This window comes from Dendrobates tinctorius, unplaced genomic scaffold (genome assembly GCF_039654945.1).
Source record: "Dendrobates tinctorius isolate UK_male_01 unplaced genomic scaffold, ASM3965494v1 ptg000074l, whole genome shotgun sequence".
In the NCBI taxonomy this organism is placed as follows: Eukaryota; Metazoa; Chordata; class Amphibia; order Anura; family Dendrobatidae; genus Dendrobates; species Dendrobates tinctorius.
Window position 1 is genome coordinate 139,289 of NW_027361742.1, and position 26,096 is coordinate 165,384.

Sequence of the window (26,096 nt, forward strand, 5' to 3'; positions counted from 1 at the left end):
ATTTGTGGCTCTCACAGACCTGTAACTTCTTCTTTAAGAGTCTCCTCTTTCCTCCACTTATTACCTGTAGTAATGGCACCTGTTTAAACTTGTTATCAGTATAAAAAGACACCTGTGCACACCCTCAAACAGTCTGACTCCAAACTCCACTATGGTGAAGACCAAAGAGCTGTCAAAGGACACCAGAAACAAAATTGTAGCCCTGCACCAGGCTGGGAAGACTGAATCTGCAATAGCCAACCAGCTTGGAGTGAAGAAATCAACTGTGGGAGCAATAATTAGAAAATGGAAGACATACAAGACCACTGATAATCTCCCTCGATCTGGTGCTCCACGCAAAATCCCACCCCGTGGGGTCAGAATGATCACAAGAACGGTAAGCAAAAATCCCAGAACCACGCGGGGGGACCTAGTGAATGAACTGCAGAGAGCTGGGACCAATGTAACAAGGCCTACCATAAGTAACACACTACGCCACCATGGACTCAGATCCTGCAGTGCCAGACGTGTCCCACTGCTTAAGCCTGTACATGTCCGGGCCCGTCTGAAGTTTGCTAGAGAGCATTTGGATGATCCAGAGGAGTTTTGGGAGAATGTCCTATGGTCTGATGAAACCAAACTGGAACTGTTTGGTAGAAACACAACTTGTCGTGTTTGGAGGAAAAAGAATACTGAGTTGCATCCATCAAACACCATACCTACTGTAAAGCATGGTGGTGGAAACATCATGCTTTGGGGCTGTTTCTCTGCAAAGGGGCCAGGACGACTGATCCGGGTACATGAAAGAATGAATGGGGCCATGTATCGTGAGATTTTGAGTGCAAACCTCCTTCCATCAGCAAGGGCATTGAAGATGAAACGTGGCTGGGTCTTTCAACATGACAATGATCCAAAGCACACCGCCAGGGCAACGAAGGAGTGGCTTCGTAAGAAGCATTTCAAGGTCCTGGAGTGGCCTAGCCAGTCTCCAGATCTCAACCCTATAGAAAACCTTTGGAGGGAGTTGAGAGTCCGTGTTGCCAAGCGAAAAGCCAAAAACATCACTGCTCTAGAGGAGATCTGCATGGAGGAATGGGCCAACATACCAACAACAGTGTGTGGCAACCTTGTGAAGACTTACAGAAAACGTTTGACCTCTGTCATTGCCAACAAAGGATATATCACAAAGTATTGAGATGAAATTTTGTTTCTGACCAAATACTTATTTTCCACCATAATATGCAAATAAAATGAAAAAAAAACCAATGTGATTTTCTGGATTATTTTTTTCTCAGTTTGTCTCCAATAGTTGAGGTCTACCTATGATGTAAATTACAGACGCCTCTCATCTTTTTAAGTGGTGGAACTTGCACTATTGCTGACTGACTAAATACTTTTTTTCCCCACTGTATATACTTAACCCTGCTTTACTCTTCTCCACAACTTTATCCCTGACCTGTCTGGTGGTTTTCATGATGTTGGTTGATACCTATTCTCAAACAAAGCTCTGAGGCCTTCACAGAACAGCTGTGGTTATACTGAGAATAAATAACACACAGGTGAACTCAATTTTTTTTTTTAAACTTTGTTTTTATTGAATGTAAAAACATACATATATCAATGCAGATCATCATTTACATAGAACAGTATATGAAGACAAACACTAAAAACCGGGGGAGGGAAGGAAAAAGGGGGGAGGGAAGCATGTCAGAGACAAGTATAGTGTTAACCCGTCAGACATTTAGCATAATTGTCCAACTTTAAGTTCAGGACCCACCAACACCAAAGTACACCCCAAACACCCCGAAATAAAAAAAAAGAAAAAATGCCAGCTTACCCAGTTGGTTCAAACCATAAGCTGCTATACTGTATAGGCTCTCAGCAGCGGATAAAAGACAGGAGCTCTTGCCAACAATAGATGCGAAAAGGAGATGAATTCAGCGAGCCAGGTTTGAAGTACGTAAAAAATCTTTTTCTTTATTTCAAATGTAGATTAAAAATATTTATCCATAGCAGCATATTATGAATATAGGCAGAGATAGGAAAAATTACTGCTGTAAAGCGCACGGCAAGACGCGTTTCGGCTAAACCTTTATCATTGCCATAAACACCCCGAAATGTCTCTTTGCAGCAGTTCACCCAGAGACCTCATTAGACTGGTGCCTCCCCCAATAGTAGTTGTTCCTGGTACCAGACTGTCGGCTGAAAACAGGTATTAATATCCTTCTGAATGCATTGTGGGAGCATAGAGATGAAGCTTTCCTAAGTTTTGAAAGGTCTGCACCCTTCCCTCTTTTGGTAAAGAGGCCTCAACCCAGTCCATTTGAAGCAAATATGACAGCTTCTCTAGAAAGATTTTGAAAGGAGGAGCATGTTCATGGATCCATGTCTGTAAAATGGCCTTAGCACCGAGATGGACTCATAGTAACATAGTAAGGCTGAAAAAAGACATTAGTCCATCCAGTTCAGCCTATAAAATTCTGTCAGAATAAATCCCCAGATCTGCGTCCTTCTAAAGAACCTAACAATAACTGTAAGATACAATATTGTTACGATCCAGGAAGACATCCAGGCCTCTCTTGAACCCTTCGACTGAGTTCGCCATCACCACCTCCTCAGGCAGGGAATTCCAGATTCTCACTGCCCTAACAGTAAAGAATCCTCTTCTATGTTGATGGAAAAACCTTTTCTCCTCCAGACGCAGAGAATGCCCCCTTGTGACCGTCACCTTCCTTGGTATAAACAGATCCTCGGAGAGATATTTGTATTGTCCCCTTATATACTTATACATGGTTATTAGATCGCCCCTCAGTCGTCTTTTTTCTAGACTAAATAATCCTAATTTTGCTAATCTCTCTGGGTATTGTAGTTCCCCCATCCCCTTTATTAATTTTGTTGCCCTCCTTTGTACCCGCTCTAGTTCCATTATATCCTTCCTGAGCACCGGTTCCCAAAACTGTACTCCAGTACTCAAAGTGCAGTCTAACCAGAGATTTGTACAGAGGCAGTATAATGCTCTCATCATGTGTATCCAGACCTCTTTTAATGCACCCCATGATCCTGTTTGCCTTGGCAGCCGCTGCCTGGCACTGGCTGCTCCAGATAAGTTTATCATTAACTAGGATCCCCAAGTCCTTCTCCATGTCAGATTTACCCAGTGGTTTACCGTTCAGTGTGTAATGGTGATATTGATTCCTTCTTCCCATGTGTATAACCTTACATTTATCATTGTTAAACTGCATCTGCCACCTTTCGGCCCAAGTTCCCAACTTATCCAGATCCATCTGTAGCAGAATGCTATCTTCTCTTGTATTGACTGCTTTACATAGTTTTGTATCATCTGCAAATATCGATATTTTACTGTGCAAACCTTCTACCAGATCGTTAATAAATATGTTGAAGAGAATAGGTCCCAACACCGACCCCTGCGGTACCCCACTGGTCACAGCGACCCAGTTAGAGAATATACCATTTATAACCACCCTCTGCTTTCTATCACTAAGCCAGTTACTTACCCATTTACACACATTTTCCCCCAGACCCAGCACTCTCATTTTGTGTACCAACCTCTTGTGTGGCACGGTTTCAAACGCTTTGGAAAAATCAAGATATACCACATCCAATGACTCACCTTGGTCCAGTCTATAGCTTACCTCTTCATAAAAACTGATTAGATTGGTTTGACAGGAGCGATTCCTCATAAACCCATGCTGATATGGCGTTAAGCAGTTATTCTCATTGAGATAATCCAGAATAACATCCCTCAGAAACCTTTCAAATATTTTACCAACAATAGGGGTTAGACTTACTGGCCTATAATTTCCAGGTTCACTTTTAGAGCCCTTTTTGAATATTGGTACCACATTTGCTATGCGCCAGTCCTGTGGAACAGACCCCGTCACTGTAGAGTCTCTAAATATAAGAAATAATGGTTTGTCTATTACATTACTTAGTTCTCTTAGTACTCGTGGGTGTATGCCATCCGGACCCGGAGATTTATCTATTTTAATCTTATTTAGCCGGTTTTTCACCTCTTCTTGGGTTAAATTGGTGACCCTTAATATAAGGTTTTCTTTGTCTCTCGGCATTTCACCTAGCATTTCATTTTCCACTGTGAATACTGTGGAGAAGAAGGTGTTTAATATATTAGCTTTTTCCTCATCATCTACAACCATACTTTCCTCACAATTTTTTAATGGGCCTACACTTTCACTTTTGATTCTTTTACTATTGATATAGTTGAAGAACAGCTTGGGATTAGTTTTACTCTCCTTAGCAATGTGCTTCTCTGTTTCCTTTTTGGCAGCTTTAATTATTTTTTTAGATAAAGAATTTTTCTCCTTATAGTTTTTTAGAGCTTCAACGGTGCCATCCTGCTTTAGTAGTTTAAATGCTTTCTTTTTACTTTAATTGCCCCTCTTACTTTTTTGTTTAGCCACATTGGGTTTTTCCTATTTCTTGTCCTTTTATTCCCACAAGGTATAAACCGCTTACAGTGCCTATTAAGGATGTTCTTAAACATTTCCCATTTATTTTCTGTATTCTTATTTCTGAGGACATTGTTGTCCAAATCAACCAGATTAAGGGCATCTCTAAGCTGGTCAAACTTTGCCTTCCTAAAGTTCAGTGTTTCTCGTTCGCCTTATTGGGGGACACAGAGACCATGGGTGTATGCTGCTGCCACTAGGAGGCTGACACTATGCACAAAAAAAGTTAGCTCCTCCTCCGCAGTGTACACCCCACCGACCGGCAGGAAGTTCCTCAGTTTAGCTTAGTGTCAGTAGGAGGTGGACAGGGGTCTTTTATTAGACCCCTATCTACCTCGTCGTGCGTCGTTCCTTTACAGGTTTCGGAGGGATACGGAGTGAACAGTCACATCCGTACTCCCACAAAGAGACTATGCTGATGACACAAAGCTAGGAGGGATAGCTAATACTAGAGAAGAGAGAGAGAGGATTCAAAAAGATTTAAATAAACTGGAGAAGTGGGCAGCAACTAACAGAATGGTTTTTAACAGGGAGAAATGCAAAGTACTACATCTGGGCAATAAAAATGAAAAAAGCATATATAGAATGGGAGGAATAGGGCTAAGTGACAGCACATGTGAAAAAGACTTGGGTATACTAATAGATCACAGACTGAATATGAGTCAACAGTGTGATGCAGCAGCAAAAAAGGCAAATGCAATTCTAGGATGTATTAACAGAAGCATACAGTCTAGATCACGTGAAGTAATTATTTCCCTCTACTCCTCTTTGGTCAGACCTCATCTGGAATATTGTGTCCAATTTTGGGCACCACATTTTAAAAAAGACATCAACAAACTGGAGCAAGTTCAGAAAAGAGCGACCAGAATGGTGACCGGTCTGCAAACCCTGTCTTATGAGGAAAGGTTGCAGGATTTGGGAATGTTTAGTTTGCAAAAGAGAAGACTGAGAGGAGACTTAATAGCTGTCTACAAATATCTAAAGGGCTGTCACATTGTAGAAGGATCAACTTTATTCTCATTTGCACAAGGAAAGACTAGAAGCAATGGGATGAAGCTGAATGGGAGGAGACACAGATTAGATATTAGAAAAAACTTTTTGACAGTTAGAGTGATCAATGAGTGGAACAGGCTGCCACGAGAAGTGGTGAGTTCTCATTCAATGGAAGTCTTCAAACAAAGGCTGGACAGACATCTAACTGGGATGATTTAGCGAATCCTGCTTTGAGCAGGGGGTTGGACCAGATGGCCCAGGAGGTCCCTTCCAACTCTACGATTCTATGATTCTATGAGTACGGCGTGTACTGCCACCCCGTATCCTCATAGGTCTCCGCGGCAGGACCAGGAGCCTCGTACAGGTGCGTGCCAGCTATACGGACGTCCTTGCCCCCCGCCTCCCACCATCTCGCCTACCAGAGCCTGACGGTTGGACGAGGCGTGGATTCCATAAAGACGACAGACAGCGTGGGATTCTCAGGTACCTTTATTGTGGCCCCCGGCCTGGGTGAGTATGCGGTCTAGCGGTCCCCCGGCATTTTCATCCTAAGGCGGTCGCCAGGGGACTACGGTAGGGCCTGCGCGCCCGCTTCTCCCCACGGTCGCCGCATCCATGAAAACCCCTTTTCTTTCGGGCCTTGTTCTGCGTCCCCCCCCCCCCCGTTTCTTCTTCATCCCGGCAGGGGTATACAGGGGTCGGGCTGTGGGAAGCAGGGACGCGGCCCGGGGTTGCGGCCCGGTGTTGCGGCGCATCTTCCGCGCCGACCCCCTGCTGACAGGCGGCCGGCGCTATTAATTTAGGCCCCGGCTTCATCTCGGGCCTACCGCTGCGTCGCGGCCACGCCCCCTGCCCCTTTCTTCTAAGCGGGCTTCTCTCCCGCCCGTCCTAGGCCTTCCCAGCCCCCTTGCCTCACACCAGCCTGCTATTGGACAGCGGGCGGTGCTAAGGGGATCTCTGCGGCGAGCTCCGCCCTTCTTCTCCCTCTGGCAGCGCGCCCTTTCCCTGGTGGTCGCCATCTTCTCAGCCTGCCAGCCGGACCTCATTCCCTGCCGGATTTCGGTCGCTGGGCCTTTTTTCAGCCGGATTGGCCTGGCCTCATCCTGCAGCCAGATCAGAGAGCGTCGCCCTTGGGGACACCGGACCGTGAGTAGCTCTGCACCTGCAGAGTGACACCCTTCTCTGCCTTCTGTCCCCCAACCGGCCGGCACTGCCTCTCTTTTCACTATGTCCAACGCTAAGTCTGATCGTACCCGCTCTGCGTCCAGCCCGACGCCGCTCAGGAGCCATCCATAGCCCCAGGGGCGAGTGAGCCCCCCATGCCGGGTTGGGCCTCCTCTCAATCACAGTCAGTGGCAGACCTCATCAAGGTGTCTCAGTCCCTAGTAGCCGTTCTGGACAAGTTGCCCTTGGGAGCTTCGGCGGGACCCAGTACGTCTCAGGACGTCCCATCTGAGCCAGCCAGCGGCAGTCACAAGAGGCCCAGGCAGGACCTCCAGGCGGAGTACTCCCCTCGTCCTACCTCACCCCATAGTCCCCAGCAGTCTCCCTCTCGGGCCTCCTCCCCCGAGTCAGGCGAAGCGCTTTCGGAATCGGAAGGGGTCTTAGAGCTGGATTCGGACCAGGATGCGAACATGAAGGTTACGGTGCAAAACCTCATTGCCGCGATTCACCATACCTTTGACATCGCTGACGCCCCTGCGAAATCCTCAGATCAGGAGGTTTCGTCCAGACGGGCGGAAACACCATCCAGGGTGTTTCCCTTCCATTCTGAGTTTGGAAAGATTTTTACAAAGGAGAGAGAAGATCCGACCAGACGCTTTCAAAGAGGAAAGCGTCTCGGCGTGCTGTACCCGTTTGCTAAAGAGCTCACGGACAACTGGGCCGCTTCTCCCTCGGTGGACCCTCCCGTGTCCAGACTTTCTAATAATACGGTCCTTCCGCTGTCAGGTGTGGCGTCGCTAAAAGATTCTAATGATAGGATCATAGAATCTCTAGCAAAATCTGCCTTCGAAGCGGCATCAGCAGCGGTATGTCCAGTCTTTGTTTCTTCTTGGGCAGCAAAGGCCATATCCACTTGGGCAGATGACCTTCGGCAGGGCATTCTGGATAAGGCACGACCAGAGCATTTGGCCGATCTCGCCAATCAGATTTCCCATGCGGGGGATTATCTGCTTTCTGCCTCCTTGGATGCCGCATCTTGCGCAGTTCAGGCGTCAAGTAACATCGTGGCAATCCGACGTATAATTTGGCTCAAGGCCTGGCAGGCGGACTTGTCCTCTAAAAAGTCTCTGACCAATCTGCCTTTTCAGGGAGTGCGTCTCTTCGGATCACAATTGGATCAGATTATTAAGGACGCTACCGGAGGTACGAGTTCTCTTCTCCCCTCCAAGCCTCGCAGACCTCCTCCAAGGCGTCAATTTCGTCCCTGTCGGACTTTCCGCCGTTTCAATACGGCGGAAAACCCTTCCAACCAGCAAAGGCCACAGGCACGTCAGGAAAGAAAGAAGGTTTCTTTCAGGCCCACTCCGTCCTGGCGGTCCCACTCTTCCCAGGGAAGACCGTCCAGATCTAGATCTGGACGGTCTACGTCCGCATGACTACCATCGGTCTCCCGTGGGTCCCTTCCAATTGGGAGGTCGACTTCTCTTCTTCAGCGACGTCTGGCTCACCTCAGTAGAGGACGCTTGGGTCAGAGAGTTTGCGATTCTTCACGAACATTACCAGTTCGTCGCGCTTCCTTTCGTGCTCGCCACCGCTCCCAGAGTCTTCACGAAGATTATGGCGGCGTTGATGGCCTTGTTGAGGATCAGAGGTCTCGTTCTTTTTCCGTACCTCGATGATATCCTGATCAAGGTCCCCTCCTTTCAACAGGCCCGCCTAAAGTGTGGCGATCGTTCTAGACACCCTGTCCAGTTTTGGGTGGATCGTCAACCGGGAAAAGTCCTGTCTGGTCCCTACTCAACGCCTTGTGTTTCTGGGCCTTCTGTTCGACACTCGTCGGTCAAGGGTATTTCTCCCACAAGACAAGATTCTTTCCCTGCAGCAGGGCATGCGATCATTACAGATCACACGATTTCCATCCCTCAGGTCAGCCATGAGGGTCCTGGGGAAGATGGTGGCGGCGATAGAGGCAGTTCCCTTTGCCCAATTTCACGCCAGGCCACTCCAGCAGGCCATTTTGTCCAGGTGGAACAGGTCGGCTCTGTCTCTGGATCGTCCGGTTCGCCTTTCCTGCCGCATCAGGCGGTCTCTCAACTGGTGGTTGACGTCTCCCCTCATTCTCTTGGGGCGGTCTTTTCCCGTTCACTGGCAGATTGTCACTACGGACGCCAGCCTCATCGGCTGGGGTGCAGTGTTCCGCAATCACACTGTTCAGGGTCGATGGTCGACTCAGGAATCAGCTCTGCAGATCAATGTCCTAGAGATACGGGCGATCCATCTAGCTCTCGTCCACTGGGAAAGGCGCCTCAAGGGCCTGCCTGTCAGGATTCAGACAGACAATGCCACAGCGGTGGCGTATATCAACCGCCAAGGGGGGACACGGAGTGTCTCAGCCCTGGCGGAAGTGTCCAGAATTCTTCAATGGGCAGAGACCTTTGTTCCAACGATTTCCGCGGTTCACATTCCCGGCGTGGACAACTGGGCCGCCGATTTCCTCAGCCGCGAGGGTCTCGCGGCAGGGTAATGGTCCCTACATCCGGAGGTGTTTCATCTGCTCTGCCGTCGGTGGGGAACCCCGGATGTAGACCTCATGGCATCTCGCCTCAACAGGAAAGTACCACAATTCGTGTCCAGGTCTCGGGACCCTCTGGCAGTGGGCGCCGACGCTCTGGCCGTCCCTTGGTCACAGTTCGTGCTCCCCTACCTGTTCCCTCCTCTGCCTCTTCTTCCCAAGTTGTTGAAGAAAATCAAAGCAGAGGGGATTCCAGTCATCCTCATCGCCCCGAATTGGCCCAGAAGGTCTTGATTCGCAGACATTGTCAACCTTCTCGCGGACGCCCCCTGGAAGCTTCTCGACGGGCAGATCTGCTGTCTCAAGGCCCGATTTGCCACCCCAATTCTCGGTCGCTCAATTTAACGGCGTGGCTGTTGAGACCAAGGTTTTGAGACGGGCAGGAATCTCTGATCGGGTATTTCATACCATGATCCGCACCAGAAAGCCGCCTTCTTCGAAGATCTATTACCGTACTTGGAAAGCCTATTTCTCCTGGTGTGAGGCCAATGACATCGCGCCCTTGGTTTTTTCGTTCCCTTCTATTCTAGCGTTTCTTCAGGCAGGGCTGGATGCGGGGCTTGCTCTCAGTTCCTTGAAGGGTCAAGTTTCGGCACTGTCCATTTTATTTCAGAAAACGCTGGCCTCCCGGCCCCAGGTCAAAACCTTCCTCCAGGGTGTGGCTCACACGGTTCCTCCGTACCGAGCTCCCGTGGATCCTTGGGATCTTAATTTGGTTCTTCAGGTTCTGCAGGGTCCTCCTTTTGAACCTCTCAGGGACGTTTCCCTTTCCCTCCTTTCTTGGAAAGTGGCCTTTCTGGTGGCCATTACCTCCATCCGGCGCGTGTCGGAATTAGTGGTACTTTCTTGCCGCTCTCCTCCTTTTTTGGTCCTTCATCAGGACAAGGTAGTTCTGCGGCCTCCGCCCTCTTTTCTTCCGAAGGTGGTATCTTCGTTTCACCTCAATGAGGACATTGTTCTGCCATCCTTCTGCCCGAGCCCAGCTCACCCTCGGGAGCGGTCTTTGGACAAGCTGGACCTAGTCAGGGCATTGAGAGTCTATCTAGCCCGGACGACTTCCTTGTGGAAGTCAGACTCTCTGTTCATCACCCAGCCTCAAAGGCCACTATTGCGCGCTGGATCAGATCGGCAATTTTGGAGGCATACCGGGTCAAGCATCGAGTGGCCCCTCCAGGGATCAGAGCGCACTCTACCCGGGCGGTGGGTGCCTCCTGGGCGGTGCGCCACAGAGCTTCCACGCTGCAGCTTTGCAATGCTGCAACGTGGTCATCGGTTCACACCTTTGTGAAATTCTACAGGGTCCACACCTGCGCTTCGGCGGACGCCAGCCTATGTAGAAGGATTCTGCAGGCTGCGGTGGCGAGTCCACTGGCCTGATGGAAGTTTGTTTCCCACCCCAGGGACTGCTTTGGGACGTCCTATGGTCTCTGTGTCCCCCAATAAGGCGAACGAGGAAACAGGATTTTTTGGGTTGCTTACCGTAAAATCTGTTTCTCGGAGCCTTCATTGGGGGACACAGCACCCTCCCATGTTCTACAACTCCTGTTCTTATGTTTGTCGGTTTGTTACAGTTGAGTTGTTTGTTCTGCTTTCAATCTATTCTGTTACTTCTCCTACTGCTTTCTCACTAACTGAGGAACTTCCTGCCGGTCGGTGGGGTGTACACTGCGGAGGAGGAGCTAACCTTTTTTTGTGCATAGTGTCAGCCTCCTAGTGGCAGCAGCATACACCCATGGTCTCTGTGTCCCCCAATGAAGGCTCCGAGAAACAGATTTTACGGTAAGCAACCCAAAAAATCCTGTTTTTTGTGACTCCCTGACATGTCCCCCTAGCGAAAGACAAGTGAAACTGTACAATATTGTGGTCGCTATTTCTTAGATGCCCAACAACCTGCAGATTTGTTATTCTGTCAGGTCTGTTAGATAGTATTAGACTCAATTTACTAATTCTGTGACTTTCCGAGGCTGAATACAAATGCACGTCACACATTCCAGATTTATATTTTTTAAATATTTAGAAAACCATGTATCATTTCCTTTACACTTCACAAATACTTTCTACTTTGTGTTGGTATATCACAAACACTCCCAATAAAATACATTTAAATTTGTGGGTATAATTTGAAAAAGTGTGGAAAAGTTCCAGGGGCATGAATAATTTTTTCAAGACACTGTAATACATTTGGTACAGTATAAATATAGGGATACCTTTTTAAACTTTCATCCACACCGACTGAAAAGAGCTTTTCAGTGATTTTTTTTTTTTTTGGGGGGGGGGGGGGGTGTTTTCCCTTTGGTAGCAATTATGTGTGATGAGTGCAGTAATACTCACCAGTTGCCGTCTTCCTCTGTCTTCATTACATGACTGCATCTGTGACCTGTCAATCATGCGCTGTATGGAGCCCAAATGTAAGCGTATGAGAACTAGGCTGGAGAGCCTGCTCCTGAGTCTCATAGTCTGGTACTGAGAAAGTAGCCTGCGCTCCACACAGCCCCAACTGCCTGATCCATCAGGCTACAGATGCAGCCACGAGACACCACTGGGAATGGCAGAAGACAGCAACTGTATGTTACTGCATTCATTACACATGCGTACATCATTGCTACCTATGGGAGAACAAAAAAATTACTGGAGCGCTCCTTAGATTTTCCATTCTCCTGCGTGAAGATGAAATATGTTGTGTGCCTTCCGAATGCATATGTCACTTCTGCTAATACATGACACACCATTTTTCTGGTGCATTCATTGGTTGTGATGTTTTTCAGATGCGGGACTCCACAGAGCAGTTTGAGGAATATTACCGCCAGAAGTTGCGTTACCAGCAGCACCTGGAACAGAAGGAGCAGCAGAGGCAGCTCTATCAGCAGATGCTGTTCGAGGGGGGAGTCAACCATACCGAGGAAGCAGATCACCCCCAAAATCTCACTGAACAGTTCCTTAATAGGTAGGAATTACTAATTGGGATATTTGGCTATATTATCACTTTGAGGACCTCATTTTTCATTTTTGTGCTTTCATTTTTTTTCCTGCCCCTCTACTAAGAGTTGTAACTTTTTTATTTTTTGTCGAAATAGTGGTATTAGGGCTTGTTTTTGTTGTAATTTTGAATAACACTGTTCATTTTTCCCTACTATTGAATGTACTGGAAAACTCTTCCAAGTGAGGGGACACTGCATCAAAAAAGTGCAGTTTGTTTTTTGGGTTTTGTTTTTACAGCATTCCTTGTGTGGTCAAGATGACCCAGCAATAGGATTCCCCAGACCAGTAGGATTACGGCTGGTCCACAGCAGTTTGATAACTGCATTGCTTAGTATTTTTAGCATATGGCAATGCCCTTTTATTCTCATTTAGGTCTATCAAAAAATTGGGTGAGCTGAATGTCGGGATGGAGCCTGTTAATGAAGAGATGCAGACGAAGAGTCATCCACACAATGGACCCAGAGACAGCAGCTCATCTGCCACCAACGGACCGTCACCTTTATCCTCTTCTGTAACAAGAAATCTGCAGCCTGATGGACAGAATATACATACAAGCACCCCTAGGAAACGAGGCGTTGATGCCCATATACCATTCCCAGAGGAGTCACCCGTGTTTGGAACTACAAGGTTAGTTATGTCCCTCAATGTTTGTACATGTGATAGTGCTGCAGATTGGAGGGAGGACTGTATGTAGCAGCTTTATGGACTGTTCAAGCCTTGCATATGGAGAGGAAGAATAAGGAAATAGTCTTGCTTTTAATAATCAGATTTCTAAAATGGAAAATTGCTTCAGCAGTATGCACACAGGGCCGATTTTAACTTTTTTGCTGCTTGAGGTGAAAGTTGAAATGGCTTTCACCCTCCCCAATCAAACTATCCCATCCAAACATCCCAAAAACCTACCTGTAGCAGTCAGTTAAATTGAAAAGCGCATCATTGGAGGTTTTTGTGGTTGATGAATGGCATCACATCTGGTGCAGGCTGAAGCTAGGCTGGAAAGCAGATGTGTTTCATAGATTTGTTATTTTTGGCAACTCCAAGTGCCTGGACAATATTTTGGCATGACAACCCCTTTAAATTAACCTATACAAACCTCATATCATCGGCTGACATTACTTCTGTATATACAGACTATAATATGATATGTAGGCCCATGTAATATCTGTAGGGGTGTATGATTTTTTTTTTTTTCTTCCACTTGTCACAGTACTGTAAAAGGATTTCTGGGAAAATGGGCTCAATCCCTGTCCCTCAAGCTAGGAGGGCCCTAGGCTATCCCTGTTCCCCAGATGACCCCTGATGGTGGAGACATTGGTGTCTCGTACCTAGCTATGCTGCTATATGCCACTTACCTGTTTCCAGGGAGGTATGGGACAGAAGTGTATGGGAAAACATAAACCTGACAGACAGGGGAAACAGACAGGGAGTAAAGAAAATTACAATCCTACAAATACACTCACAAAACAACCGAATAGAAATCAAGGGAACAGTAGAAGGGACAAACCAAATGGGAATAGGATTACGATAAATGCACAATACCAAATCCATGAGATACAGTATCTCTTGAAAACATCACCAACCGACTGCTACTAATTAAGGACTTTCCTTTCCTTCCCCACTAAACCAAGAAGTTGTAAAATATCACTAGCAACTCCCTAGTTTAAGTGCTGAGTGTACATACCTGAGAGGAGTGACCTACACAGAACAGCTGAGACAATTCAAAACTGTGAGCTCTAGGAGATAGAACGGATTATCCCTTGCAATAATAGAGCAAGGAACACCTGCACTGCTAAAAGGAAGGTGAAGCAGATCTAATAAGTGTAGGGGTTTGTGTAACCAGACACCGTGATCCTCTGGCCCCTCTCTAGCGCGGTATCTCTGTGACATCACTTTTGCCAAGAGTCATTTTTTCTTTTTTTTTTTAATTTTTCTGTCAATATAACCTATGAGAGCTTATTTTTTGCAAGACAATTTGTAGCTTTGAATGGCCAATGGCACCATTCAATTCACTGTACAATCTCCTCGACATGGGAACGGAAATTCCAATTGCAGTGAAATTGTGCCAAAAAACACAGTTTCACAATTTTTTTTTTTTTTTTCCTTTTTTTCCCTCCATTTTACGTTTATTGTGCTGTAAAAATGACCGGACAGCATGATTCTTCAGATCAGTACAATTACAGCGATGCCAAACTTGACTGAATTTTTTTTATCTTGTTGTTGTTGTGTTTTGTTTTTTAATATAAGTGGTGAAAAAATTTTTAGACATTCATAAAAGAAAATATTTCTTGTCGCCATTTTCCAAGGCATGTAAGGCTGGCTTCACACTAGCGTTTTGTAGCGCTGCGGATGGCAACCTAATTCCTCCTTCCATCCTCCGTTAAGCCCCGCCCACTGCCGCACCTCTTCATTTAGCTCCGCCTATGTCTGCATGCATCCTGCGTACCCCATCTTTAACATTGGGTCCGCAGGCCATGCGTATGTATGTTGACGCATCCGCATGCGTCGTTTTGACGCTGCACCAAACTCAACAAGTTGCATTTACCCAAGTGTATTAAATTATTCTTGTGTATGTCGATTACCCTACAGCATTTAGGATCATCCACAAATATTGAAATTGTACTCTGTAAGCCTCCTGCAAGATCATTAATAAATGTTAAAAGAAAGAGGGCCCAATACATTCCCCTGTGCTACCTCACTGTTAACTCTAACCCAATCTGTGTGTAATCCATTAATAAACCACCTGTTTCCTATCACTGACCAGTTGGTATCCCAGTTACACATATTTTCTTCTAGTGCTAATACTCTCATTCTTTGTACCAACCTTTTGTGTGGCACCATGTCCAATACCTTTGAAAACTAGACTGTAGAGCTGTGACTGTGCACCCTCGTGGGCAGGGTCCTCTCTCCTTCTGTACTTGTGTGTCCCTTGTCTTGCACATGTTTATGGTACTTGTCTATATTTCCCCTTTGCCATGTAAAGCGCCATGGAATAAATGGCGCTATATAAATGTATAATAATAATAATAATAATAATAAAAAAAAGTGCATATAGTCCTCATAGAGGCTGATGAGATTAGTTTGCCATGTTGATGCTGGGCTATTCTTATTGAGATATTGCAGGATCGCATCTCTTAGGAAACTCAAGGTTTTTACCCACAATTGAGATTTAACTTATTAACCCATAATATTTCTTAATATTGGCACCACATTTGCTGTGCACCAGTGCTTGAATTTTGGAAATAATGGTCTGTCTATGTTGGTACTTAATTCCTACAGTATTTGGGGGTGTATGCCATCCGGGCCCGGTGATTTGTCCACACTAGTGTTATTGAGGCAGCCCTGTACTTCCTGCTGGGTTTAGTGGGCGACATTTAATGGACAATGTATGGTGTCCCTGATCATGTCGTTTGTCATAGCATTGTCTTGTCTAATTACTGTAGAGAAAAAGGCGTTTAGCAGATTGAAAAATAGGAGTAGCTGCCCACCACAATAGTCCTTAATTCTCCGGAGCTCGAATCAGCCTGCTGCTCAGACAGAAAAGACAAGTAAACGAAGCAGAGATGGATCCAGCCACACAGATAAAAATCCTGAGGTTTTATTTGTTCACATTAATAATTCCACGAGAATCCATAACAGTCTGAAAATGACACGACACCAACGGGTTTTTGGCACATGGAGCTTAGCAGATTGGCCTTTCCCTCATCCTCTTCCACCAGTTCTCCCAGATTATATTTGAGGGGGCCACCACTATAATTTTAGAGTTTCTTACTGTTTATGTAGTTGAATATTGTTGGATTATCTTTTCTTTCTTTGGCAATGCGTTTCTCTTTCTCCATCTTTGTTGCTTTGATTATTTTTTTTATTTTTTTTAATCCAATTTTTGTCTCTATTTATTGCCTTGTTATTATCCTCTTTCTTTAATTCTCTAAATGCTTTCTTTTTTCATTTCATGCACCCCTTACAGCTCTACTTAGCCATAGTGGTTTCCTCCTGTTTCTTGTTATATATTGTGCACAGGTCCTATTCCGGATGCATATACACGTGTCCCATTTGCTTTGTGTAATTTTATTTCTAAGGACGTTGTCCTAAGATCATCTCTCAGCCGTTAGAAAGTCATCTACCTTAAGTTTAGTGTCCTTTTAGCCCCTCTACTATACATCTTATTAAAGGACATATGAAAACGTATTATTTTGTGATCACTATTACCCAAGTGACCCCCAACCCGTATGTATCTGATATTCTGTCCTGCCAATCGGTTAATATTCGGTCTAGCAGTGCCATCTTCTTATTGTGTCCTGAACCAGTTGTGAAAATTAATTGCATTTCATTATTGTCAAAGACCGGTTTCCTTTTCTGGACATGCAGGGTTCTGTTCTCCAATTTATATCCAGGTAGCTGAAGTCCCCCATAATAATGACTTCTCCCTGATTCACTGACTCATCTATTTGCTTTGATTATATTTTCTGTTGCTTCCATTATATTTGGTGACTTGTAACAAACCCCTATCAATATTATATTATTCTTTCACCCTCCTCTTATCTTCACCCAAGCGGGACTCAACATATCTGTGGACCTCACATATACACTGCTCAAAAAAATAAAGGGAACACTCAAATAACACATCCTAGATCTGAATGAATGAAATATTCTCATTGAATACTTTGTTCTGTACAAAGTTGAATGTGCTGACAACAAAATCACACACAAATCATCAATGGAAATCAAATTTATTAACCAATGGAGGCCTGGATTTGGAGTCACACACAAAATTAAAGTGGAATGTAATGTCCTTAAAACAAGTCAAAATGAGGCTCAGTATTGTATGTGGCCTCCACGTGCCTATATGACCTCCCTACTGTACAACGCCTGGGCATGCTTCTGATGAGGCGGTGGATGGTCTCCTGAGGGATCTCCTCCCAGACCTGGACTAAAGCATCCACCAATTCCTGGACAGTCTGTGGTGCAACGTGCTGTTGATGGATGGAGCGAGACATGATGTCCCAGATGTGCTCAATCAGATTCATGTCTGGGGAACGGGCGGGCCAGTCCATAGCCTCAATGCCTTCATCTTGCAGAAACTGCTGACACACTCCAGCCACATGAGGTCTGGCATTGTCCTGCATTAGGAGGAACCCAGGGCCAACCGCACCAGCATATGGTCTCACAAGGGGTCTGAGGATTTCATCTCGGAACCTAATGGCAGTCAGGCTACCTCTGGCGAGCACATGGAGGGCTGTGAGGCCCTCCAAAGAAATGCCACCCCACACCATTACTGACCCACTGCCAAACCAGTCATGCTGAAAGATGTTGCAGGCAGCAGATCGCTCTCCACGGCGTCACGTCTATTACATGTGCTCAGTGTGAATCTGCTTTCATCTGTGAAGAACACAGGGCGCCAGTGGCGAATGTGCCAATCCAGGTGTTCTGTGGCAAATGCCAAGCATCCTGCTCGGTGTTGGGCTGTGACCCATCGACGTCGGGCCCTCAGATCATCCTCATGGAGTCTGTTTCTAACCATTTGTGCAGACACATGCACATTTGTGGCCTGCTGGAGGTCATTTTGCAGGGCTCTGGCAGTGCTCCTCCTGTTCCTCCTTGCACAAAGGCGGAGGTAGCGGTCCTGCTGCTGGGTTGTTGCCCTCTTACGGCCCCCTCCATGTCTCCTTGTGTACTGGCCTGTCTCCTAGTAGTGCCTCCAGCCTCTGGACACTACGCTGACACACAGCAAACCTTGCCACAGCTTGCATTGATGTGCCATCCTGGATGAGCTGCACTACCTGAGCCACTTGTGTGGGTTGTAGAGTCCGTCTCATGCTACCACGAGTGTGAAAGCACAACCAACATTCAAAAGTGACCAAAACATCAGCCAGAAAGCATTGGTACTGAGATGTGGTCTGTGGTCCCCACCTGCAGAACCACTCTTTTATTAAGGGTGTCTTGATAATTGCCACTAATTTCCATCTGTCGTCTATTCCATTTGCACAACAGCATGTGAAATTGATTGTCAATCAGTGTTGCTTCCTAAGTGGACAGTTTAATTTCACAGAAGTTTGATTTACTTGGAGTTATATTCTGTTGTTTAAGTGTTCCCTTTATTTTTTTGAGCAGTGTATTATCACATAAGATGGGTTTTAGGGATGATTTTACATATAAACACCCCCTCTCCCTCACTTATTTGTCAGGTTTCCTGAGCAGACTCTAGCCCTGTAAATTAACAGCCCAGTCTCATAGCTCTCGTCCCGTCATGTCTCCGTTATCCCCACCATGCCATCATTTTCTTTGACAAAATTATATCTAATTCCTCCATCTTGTTAGTGAGGATTCTGGCGGATACGTAACTATTGTACCCAGGCCTTGTAGCCCGGGGGTCTAAAAGGTCCATCTGGTCCATAGGAAAAGGCTATTACTATTAAAGACCTGCGATCGTTCGGGACCTTATTGGAGATTTTGCACTGGGGCCCACAAGTTCCGCCACTGGATTCTAGCATTGGTGTACATGCACTTTATGTATTTCTCTACCCTGCTTAGGCTGTTTTCACATTAGTGTTCAGGGGCGCTGTTGAGGTCTGCGTACTTCCACCGTTAAGCTCCGCCTACTCCCGCATACTTCTGCATGCGTTCTGAGTACCTATCTTTAAGATTAGGTACGCACGACTTGCGGATGTATGCGGATGCATTCTTTTGACGCACCTGCCGACCGTGCGGGAAAGATGGCAGGCGCGTCCAAACGACGTATTTGCATACATCCGCATGTCCTGCGTACCCATTGTTAAAGATAGGTACGCAGGACGCATGCAGAAGTATGCGTGAGTAGGCGGAGCTTAATGGAGGAAGTATGCAGACCTCGGCAGAGCCCTCGAACACTAATGTGAACCTGGCCTAAGTGTACTGACTTCCTAACCCCTCCCCATGCCACCCCACTTTCATTACTTATGCCCAGGTCACTATCTTCCCCTCCAGTTCAGTAATTGATCTCCCCACTGTCCCAAGTATATAGTGGGGAAGGGCAGAAATTGTCTTTTAGGCTGCTTTTTTTATTTTTTATTTTATACCTAATGGCTAAAACCTGTTACCAATATAAATACACATAACCCATCTCCGTAACCTCTTGCATAATTTTTCTTTGCAGTGGGAAAGTTGAACCAAACCTTGAAGAACCTGTAAGTGCTGGAGCAAGAAAAAGTTCAGAGGTGAGAGGGTACAAACAGTACATACTGGGATACTTGTTTAAAGGGTTAACAGGCTCAGAGTCCCATTGTATCCAATTTGTTTGTGGTGAATGTATTTTGACCCATTTAGAAAAAGTGATGACTTGCCCAAGATGTTTAGCGGGAAATATTTTCAATATTTCTCAAAATATTTTTTTGAGATTTGAATTGTGACTTTTGTTTACAAGTGGTGTTTTTGGTCTTTTTCCGTTTTGGGCCCCCTGTACATGTGTCTTTGTATCTGGCTGTGCTTCTCTCCGCTGTGCTCCAGAGACACTGGAGGAAAATGCGGATTCCAGGCCTTTCTAAGGGAATAGTTTCTGCATCGTTTGCATCTGTTATAATGTTTCTTGTCTCCCTCCGCTGAATATAAAAACCGATGCACAAAATTGCCATTAGTCTATCTCAGACATAAAACAGTAAGTTGCACACAGCTGACACCCAGCATGTGAACCTGGCTTAACCCCTGAAGCACCCAGGGATTTTTCATTTTTGCACTGTTGTCTTTTTCCTCCCCTTGTTCCAAGGGCCATAAATGTTTTCATTCATCTGTCAGCATATCCATGTGAGGGCTTGTTTTTTGAGTAAGTTTTAGTTTTGAATGAGGCCATTCATTTTATCTTACAATGTACTGGAGAAAGGAAAAAAATTAAGTTAAATTGTGGGGGGAAAAAAACAAAAAACACATTTCCACCATTGTTTTGGGGGTTTTGTTTTTACAGTGTTCATTGTGCAGTAAAAAAAAAAGGAAAATGATTGGGCAACATGATACTCCCCTGAAAATTCAGCATTTGACAGCTGATCCATGTGGCCCGATCCCCAGCCAGCATGTAACAGACCGTGGCTGTATGATCTCAGCCATATATGTTTCACTCTGAAATGCTGCGGTGTTTCTGCCATAAACAGTGAGTTACAGGTGTCATCCTATACTTGCACTCAGGGCAGGGCCTGTTACACCTGGGCAGCGGGGGGTGGGGAGAACATGGCGGGGACTCATCTGTCCAACTAGTCGATTGCTGGCAGCCACTAAACTAGGCTTTTCTCTGGAAGGCTCTAGTGTTTCTCAGTAAAACATATATGGCTTAAATCATGCAGCCTGTGTCTGATACATGTTGCTGTGGATCGGGCAGATATACTAGCTGCAAGGTTGCCTTAGAAACAATTTCTTACCATCATTAATATTATTATGTTTTCATTCGGTCGCTTACACAATATGGTACAGCATTGCAGTATATATAGAAATCGCGGTTCTCCTGCAAAGTCCGTGCTGTGCTTGGGTTATGATGACCCGTCACGATCTTGTCGCACGAGGCCTGGTGGGAGCCGGGGCCCGCATGCAATGGCAGTGACGTTGTTTAAATGCCTCAGTCTGAGATTGATATCGACATTTAAATGGTTGAACTGCAGTGGTGGGAGTAGCTCCGGTTGCTGCCGTTACCGGCAGGAGGTGGCTGGTATGAAGCGGGCTCCGCTCCTTAGCCTGCTTCATACATATTTTAGTGACCTATGATGAAAATGTATGGCATAGGTCATTATGGGGTAAAGGGAATATTCACAAAAAAAGCAAGTTATCCCCTACCCATAGGTTTGGTATAAATGGATGATGGGTTCTTAAAACTTGGACCTACAATGATCCTAATATCAGGGCTCTGGAATCCCAGAAATGGGGCTTTGGTGCCCCATTCTGGAGTGAGTAGAGGTGGGCATGCTCAGCCGCCAGTTCATTCTTTGTCTATGGAGCTGCTGACTTTGTGCCTCTGCTTTTTATCAGAGTAGGACATGTACAGTGAAGGAAATAATTATTTGATCCCTTGCTGATTTTGTAAGTTTGCCCACTGACAAAGACATGAACAGTCCATAATTTTAATGGTAGGTTAATTTTAACATTGATAGAATATCAAAAATAAAATTTGGAAAATCACATTGTATAAATTATATAAATTTATTTGCATTTTGCAGTGAGAAGTAAGTATTTGATCCTTTACCAACCATTAAGTTCTGGCTCCTACAGACCAGTTAGACGCTCCTAATACACTCGTTAGTTGCATTAAAGACAGCTGTCTTACATAGTCACCTTTATATATAAGACTCCAGTCCATAGACTCAATTAATCAGTCAGACTCTAACCTCTGCAACATGGGCAAGACCAAAGAGCTTTATAAGGATGTCAGGGACAAGATCATAGACCTGCACAAAGCTGAAATGGGCTACAAAACCATAAGTAAGACGCTGGGTGAGAAGGAGACAACTGTAAGTGCAATAATAAGAAAATGGAAGTCAATCGACATCTATCTGGGGCAACATGCAAAATCTCGCCTCGTGGGCTATCCTTGATTGAGGAAGGTGAGAAATCAGCCTAAAACTACACGGGGGGAACCTGTTAATGATCCCAGGGCAGTTGGGACCACAGTCACCAAGAAAACCATTGGTAACACATTACACCGTAAAGGTTTAAAATCCTGCAGTGCCCACAGGTCCCCCTGCTTAAGAAGGCACATGTGCAGGGCTGTCTGAAGTCTGTCAATGAACACCTTGATGATTCTGTGAGTGATTGGGAGAAGGTGCTGTGGTCAGATGAGAGAAAAATTGAGCTCTTTGGCATTAACTCCTCTCGCTGTGTTTGGAGAAAGAGAAATGCTGCCTATGCCCCAAAGAACACCATCCCCACTGTCAAGCATGGAGGTGGATGTTTTGGGGGTGTTTCTCTGCTAAGGGCACAGGACTACTTCACCGCTTCAGTGGGAGAATGTACCATAAAATCCTGAGTGACAACCTCCTTCCCTCCGCCAGGTCATTATAAATGGGTCGTGGCTGGGTCTTCCAGCAAGACAATGACCCAAAACATACAGACAAGGCAACAAAGGAGTGGCTCAAAAAGATGCACATTAAGGTCATGGAGTGGCCTAGCCAGTCTCCAGACCTTAATCCCATAGAAAACCTATGAAGGGAGTTAAAGTTCCGAGATGCCCAGCGACAGCCTCAAAATCTTAATGATTTAGAGATGATCTGCAAAGAGGAGTGGACCAGAATTCCTCCTCATATGTGCGCAACCCTCATCAACTACCATTAATGTCTCACTGCTGTGCTTGCAAACAAGGGTTGTGCCACCAAGTATTAAGTCTCGTTTGCCAGAGGGATCAAATACTTATTTTTACTGCAAAATGCAAATAAATGTACTGTATATAATTTATACAATGTGATTTTCTGGATTTTATTTTTGATATTCTATCTCTCAATGTTAATATTAACCTAGCCATAAAATTATAGACTGTTCATATCTTGGTCAGTGGGCAAACTTACAAAATCAGCAAGGGATCAAATACTTATTTCCTTCTCTGTACATGATACCTGCTGGCTGTGCACTTGTCCTGGCTGGTGCCTTCTCATCCACATCTTACCTTCTGATGTGGAAGTGAGAGGAGACAGAGAATGCCTCCAAGGATTGCACATGGATTCTTGCCATTCATTTTCATTTTTCCAATGATATATATATTTTTGGGCTTAAACAGGCAGATGGAAAATCAAAGCAGCAATTTATCTGCCTGACAACAATGGAGGACACACAGGCGGTCCGTGCAGTAGCGTTTCACCCCAGCGGATCGCTTTATGCTATTGGATCCAATTCTAAAACGCTTCGAGTTTGTGCTTACCCTGATGCCTTGGATCCCACCAGGTAACAGACTTTACAGTCCGTAATTGGAGAACTACCTAGGATGACTACAATTGTTACAGCTTTCTATTGTTACATTCCTTTTGTTCAGTGCCCCAAGCACTCCCACCCAGCCACTAATCCGGTTTAAGAGGAACAAGCACCACAAGGGCTCCATATACTGTGTGGCCTGGAGCCCCTGCGGGCAGCTACTCGCCACAGGATCTAATGACAAGTATGTGAAGGTGCTGCCTTTTAATGCTGAAACCTGCAATGCGACAGGTGAGACTAAGTGTAACATTGGGTGTCACATACTGCACCCGCCATATTCATAGAGGCTTGTCGGACATTAGTCATATGTAATAGTCTGTGCTGCTTCCAAAAAGGTGTTTTCCAGCATTTTATTATCTCCTAATGGGGTATGGGATCTGATGCTGGGCCACAAAGGGTGCGGACACGGAGTATAATGTGGAGTAGTGTGGGCCCCTTTTCTCTTTCGATCCCACCTGTGCGGCTATATTAGAGGTACACACTTTTCCTCTGTAAAGACAGTGCCGTAGAGGGATATGTTTCATGGAAGCTGAAGTCGATGATTCCTTGTCTGAGGCTGGGCATGTAATTGAGAATCTTGCCTTTTCAGGACCAGACTTGGAGTTCAGCATGCACGATGGAACGATCAGAGACCTGGCTTTTATGGAAGGGCCAGAGAGCGGTGGTGCAATACTGATCAGTGCGGGGGCCGGAGACTGTAATATCTACACTACAGACTGCCAGCGTGGCCAGGGGCTTCATGCATTAAGTGGGCACACAGGTAAGCAGCACTTCATTGACCCATCAGATGCGCCAAACCTGAACAGCCATTAAAGGGAATCTGTCACCCTTTTTTTGGACTATGAGTTGCCGGCATCAACATCAGGGGCTTTTCTACAGTATTCTGTAAAGCTGTAGATAAGCCCCCGATGTAACCTGAAAGAGAAGAAAAAAGAGTTAGATTATACTCGCTGGCGGACGGTCCGGTGTCGCTCCGATGGGTGTTGCGGTCCGGCGCCTCCCATCGTCGTACAATGCCATCCTCTTACCTTCCTGTCGTGGCTCCGGCGCAGGTGCACTGCTCTGCCCTGTTGAGGGCAGAGCAGTATACTGCAGTGCGCAGGCGCCGGACCTCTCCCAGCGCCTGCGCACTGCAGGACTCTGCTCTGCTGTCAACAGGGTAGAGAAGTGCACCTGCGCTGGAGCCACAACAGGAAGGGAAGAAGAGGATGGCATCATATGAAGATTGGAGGCGTGGGACCGGACGGCGACACCCATCGGACCGGACCAGACGCCGGGGTGAGCATAATCAAACTCTTTTTTTTCTTAGCTTTCAGGTTACATCGGGGGCCTATCTACAGCATTACAGAATGCTGTAGATAAGCCCCTGATGTCGATGCCTGCAGCTCATAGTCCAAAAAAAGGTGACAGATTCCCTTTAAGAACAGAATGCAAACCGTATAGAGGAAGATTGGTCTGTTAGTCCGATTCATCCTGCCACGTACACCATGTATAGGAAGCTATCTGATAGACCCCCCCCCCCCCCCCCAAACTGTGAACTGACATGTATTTTCCGTTGATGAAGGTCCTTACATTAAACCTAGTAATGAAAAATATTTTGTGACTGTCATAGGGCACATCTTGGCTCTTTACACATGGAGCGGTTGGATGATTGCATCAGGATCCCAAGATAAGACTGTCCGATTTTGGGATCTCCGCGTTCCCAGCTGTGTTCGAGTGATTGGCACTACTTTCCATGGAACAGGTAAATTAGTAACTTGTAATTATAGGTAATATACTGTTGTACTTACATGGCAGTATCGTCTAAATTTGCTGTTCCGTAACCCAGCAGAGTACAAAATTATCTGGCAATGGTAAAAGTTAATGAAAAGAAACAGGTCCTTGAGAGAAGAAAATTGTGATCTCTGTGTAGTGATTAGGGCCGTATATAATAATAATAGGTAAAGTCAGGGTTCATACCCCACGTCTTATGTGGTTCTACGTTAGACGGGGAACAACTTCATGTATTGTTTTATAGTTGGGTGGTTCGGACTAGGTAAAAGATCTCAAATAAATATAATTCAGAATCATAATTTTGCTGCCAATTTCCCCCCAAAAAAGTGTTATTTCACAATGAGTATGACACAAAAATAAAAACACTGTTGTAACATATGATAGCAGCCCAAACATGAGTTCATCCATATTGGAAATTGGGAACATGTCAGTTTAGGCCTCATGTACACTGTGCCGTTTTCATTGGTATTTTGTTGAATGGCACAGACAAAATTATCCATACAGTGGGAAAAATGACTTCCTGAAGTTCTGGCAGGGCCGACCAGCAATTGGACTTACCAATATTTTAGATTCATGCCACTAACCCTTTATATAGTATTTTACAATGAAGATTTCTAACCCTTTTTAGATCTGTCCACCTTTTAACCTGTACTAACCAGGATTTCCTAAACGCCATTCATTCTCGGGAGAAACAATCTGCATGGATTTTAGGACTTTGTACATTTATGTTTGCAGCATGGACTAATGTGGATTTGTTACATGTTGCCAGTGGGTTGAGGATGTAGTTATTATTCCATCCGTGCCTACATTGCATTTATTAGAACAGGGGTGCACATCCTGCAACCTGGGGGCCACATGAGGCCTGGTAATCCATTCTGTGTGGCACCCGAACATGTCTGATCTCCTCTGTTGTTCAGTAACTCTATAGGTGCACTCATTGTATAGTCGTCTGGACTGGTAAATAGGGGAGCAGAGGACCCTCTTTGTTCGAACCTAAATAGGTTGTGCACTTCTATTAGAGAGCATTGGTATTTTCCACTTATAACTTCTGGCTATGTGCAGACATGTAAAATACTGTTGCTGAATATCTGTCAGTGGAGATATGCTCTCAGAGAGCAGTGAAGGCATGTATCCAAAATCATACTGATAAGTGTCAACTGGTATAAAAAAAAAACCAAATTAATTCCAATTATTTTTAATCTGTGAAATACTTAGTGATTTATTGTACTTTTAACGTCATT

The 26,096-nt window shown here is 45.5% G+C and overlaps 1 protein-coding gene across 2 annotated transcripts in view; it reads left to right on the plus strand.

Moving 5' to 3' along the window:
• The window catches only part of WDR47 (WD repeat domain 47), an 84,804-nt gene that overhangs the window by 45,604 nt on the left and 13,104 nt on the right, over positions 1 to 26,096 (plus strand). For both annotated transcript variants that reach the window (XM_073582850.1, XM_073582851.1), the window contains exons 7-13: positions 11,961 to 12,139; positions 12,547 to 12,801; positions 19,304 to 19,364; positions 22,892 to 23,055; positions 23,144 to 23,313; positions 23,672 to 23,842; positions 24,695 to 24,826. In XM_073582850.1, coding sequence (XP_073438951.1) covers positions 11,961 to 12,139; positions 12,547 to 12,801; positions 19,304 to 19,364; positions 22,892 to 23,055; positions 23,144 to 23,313; positions 23,672 to 23,842; positions 24,695 to 24,826 — 1,132 coding nt within the window. The remainder of the gene's footprint in view (positions 1 to 11,960; positions 12,140 to 12,546; positions 12,802 to 19,303; positions 19,365 to 22,891; positions 23,056 to 23,143; positions 23,314 to 23,671; positions 23,843 to 24,694; positions 24,827 to 26,096) is intronic.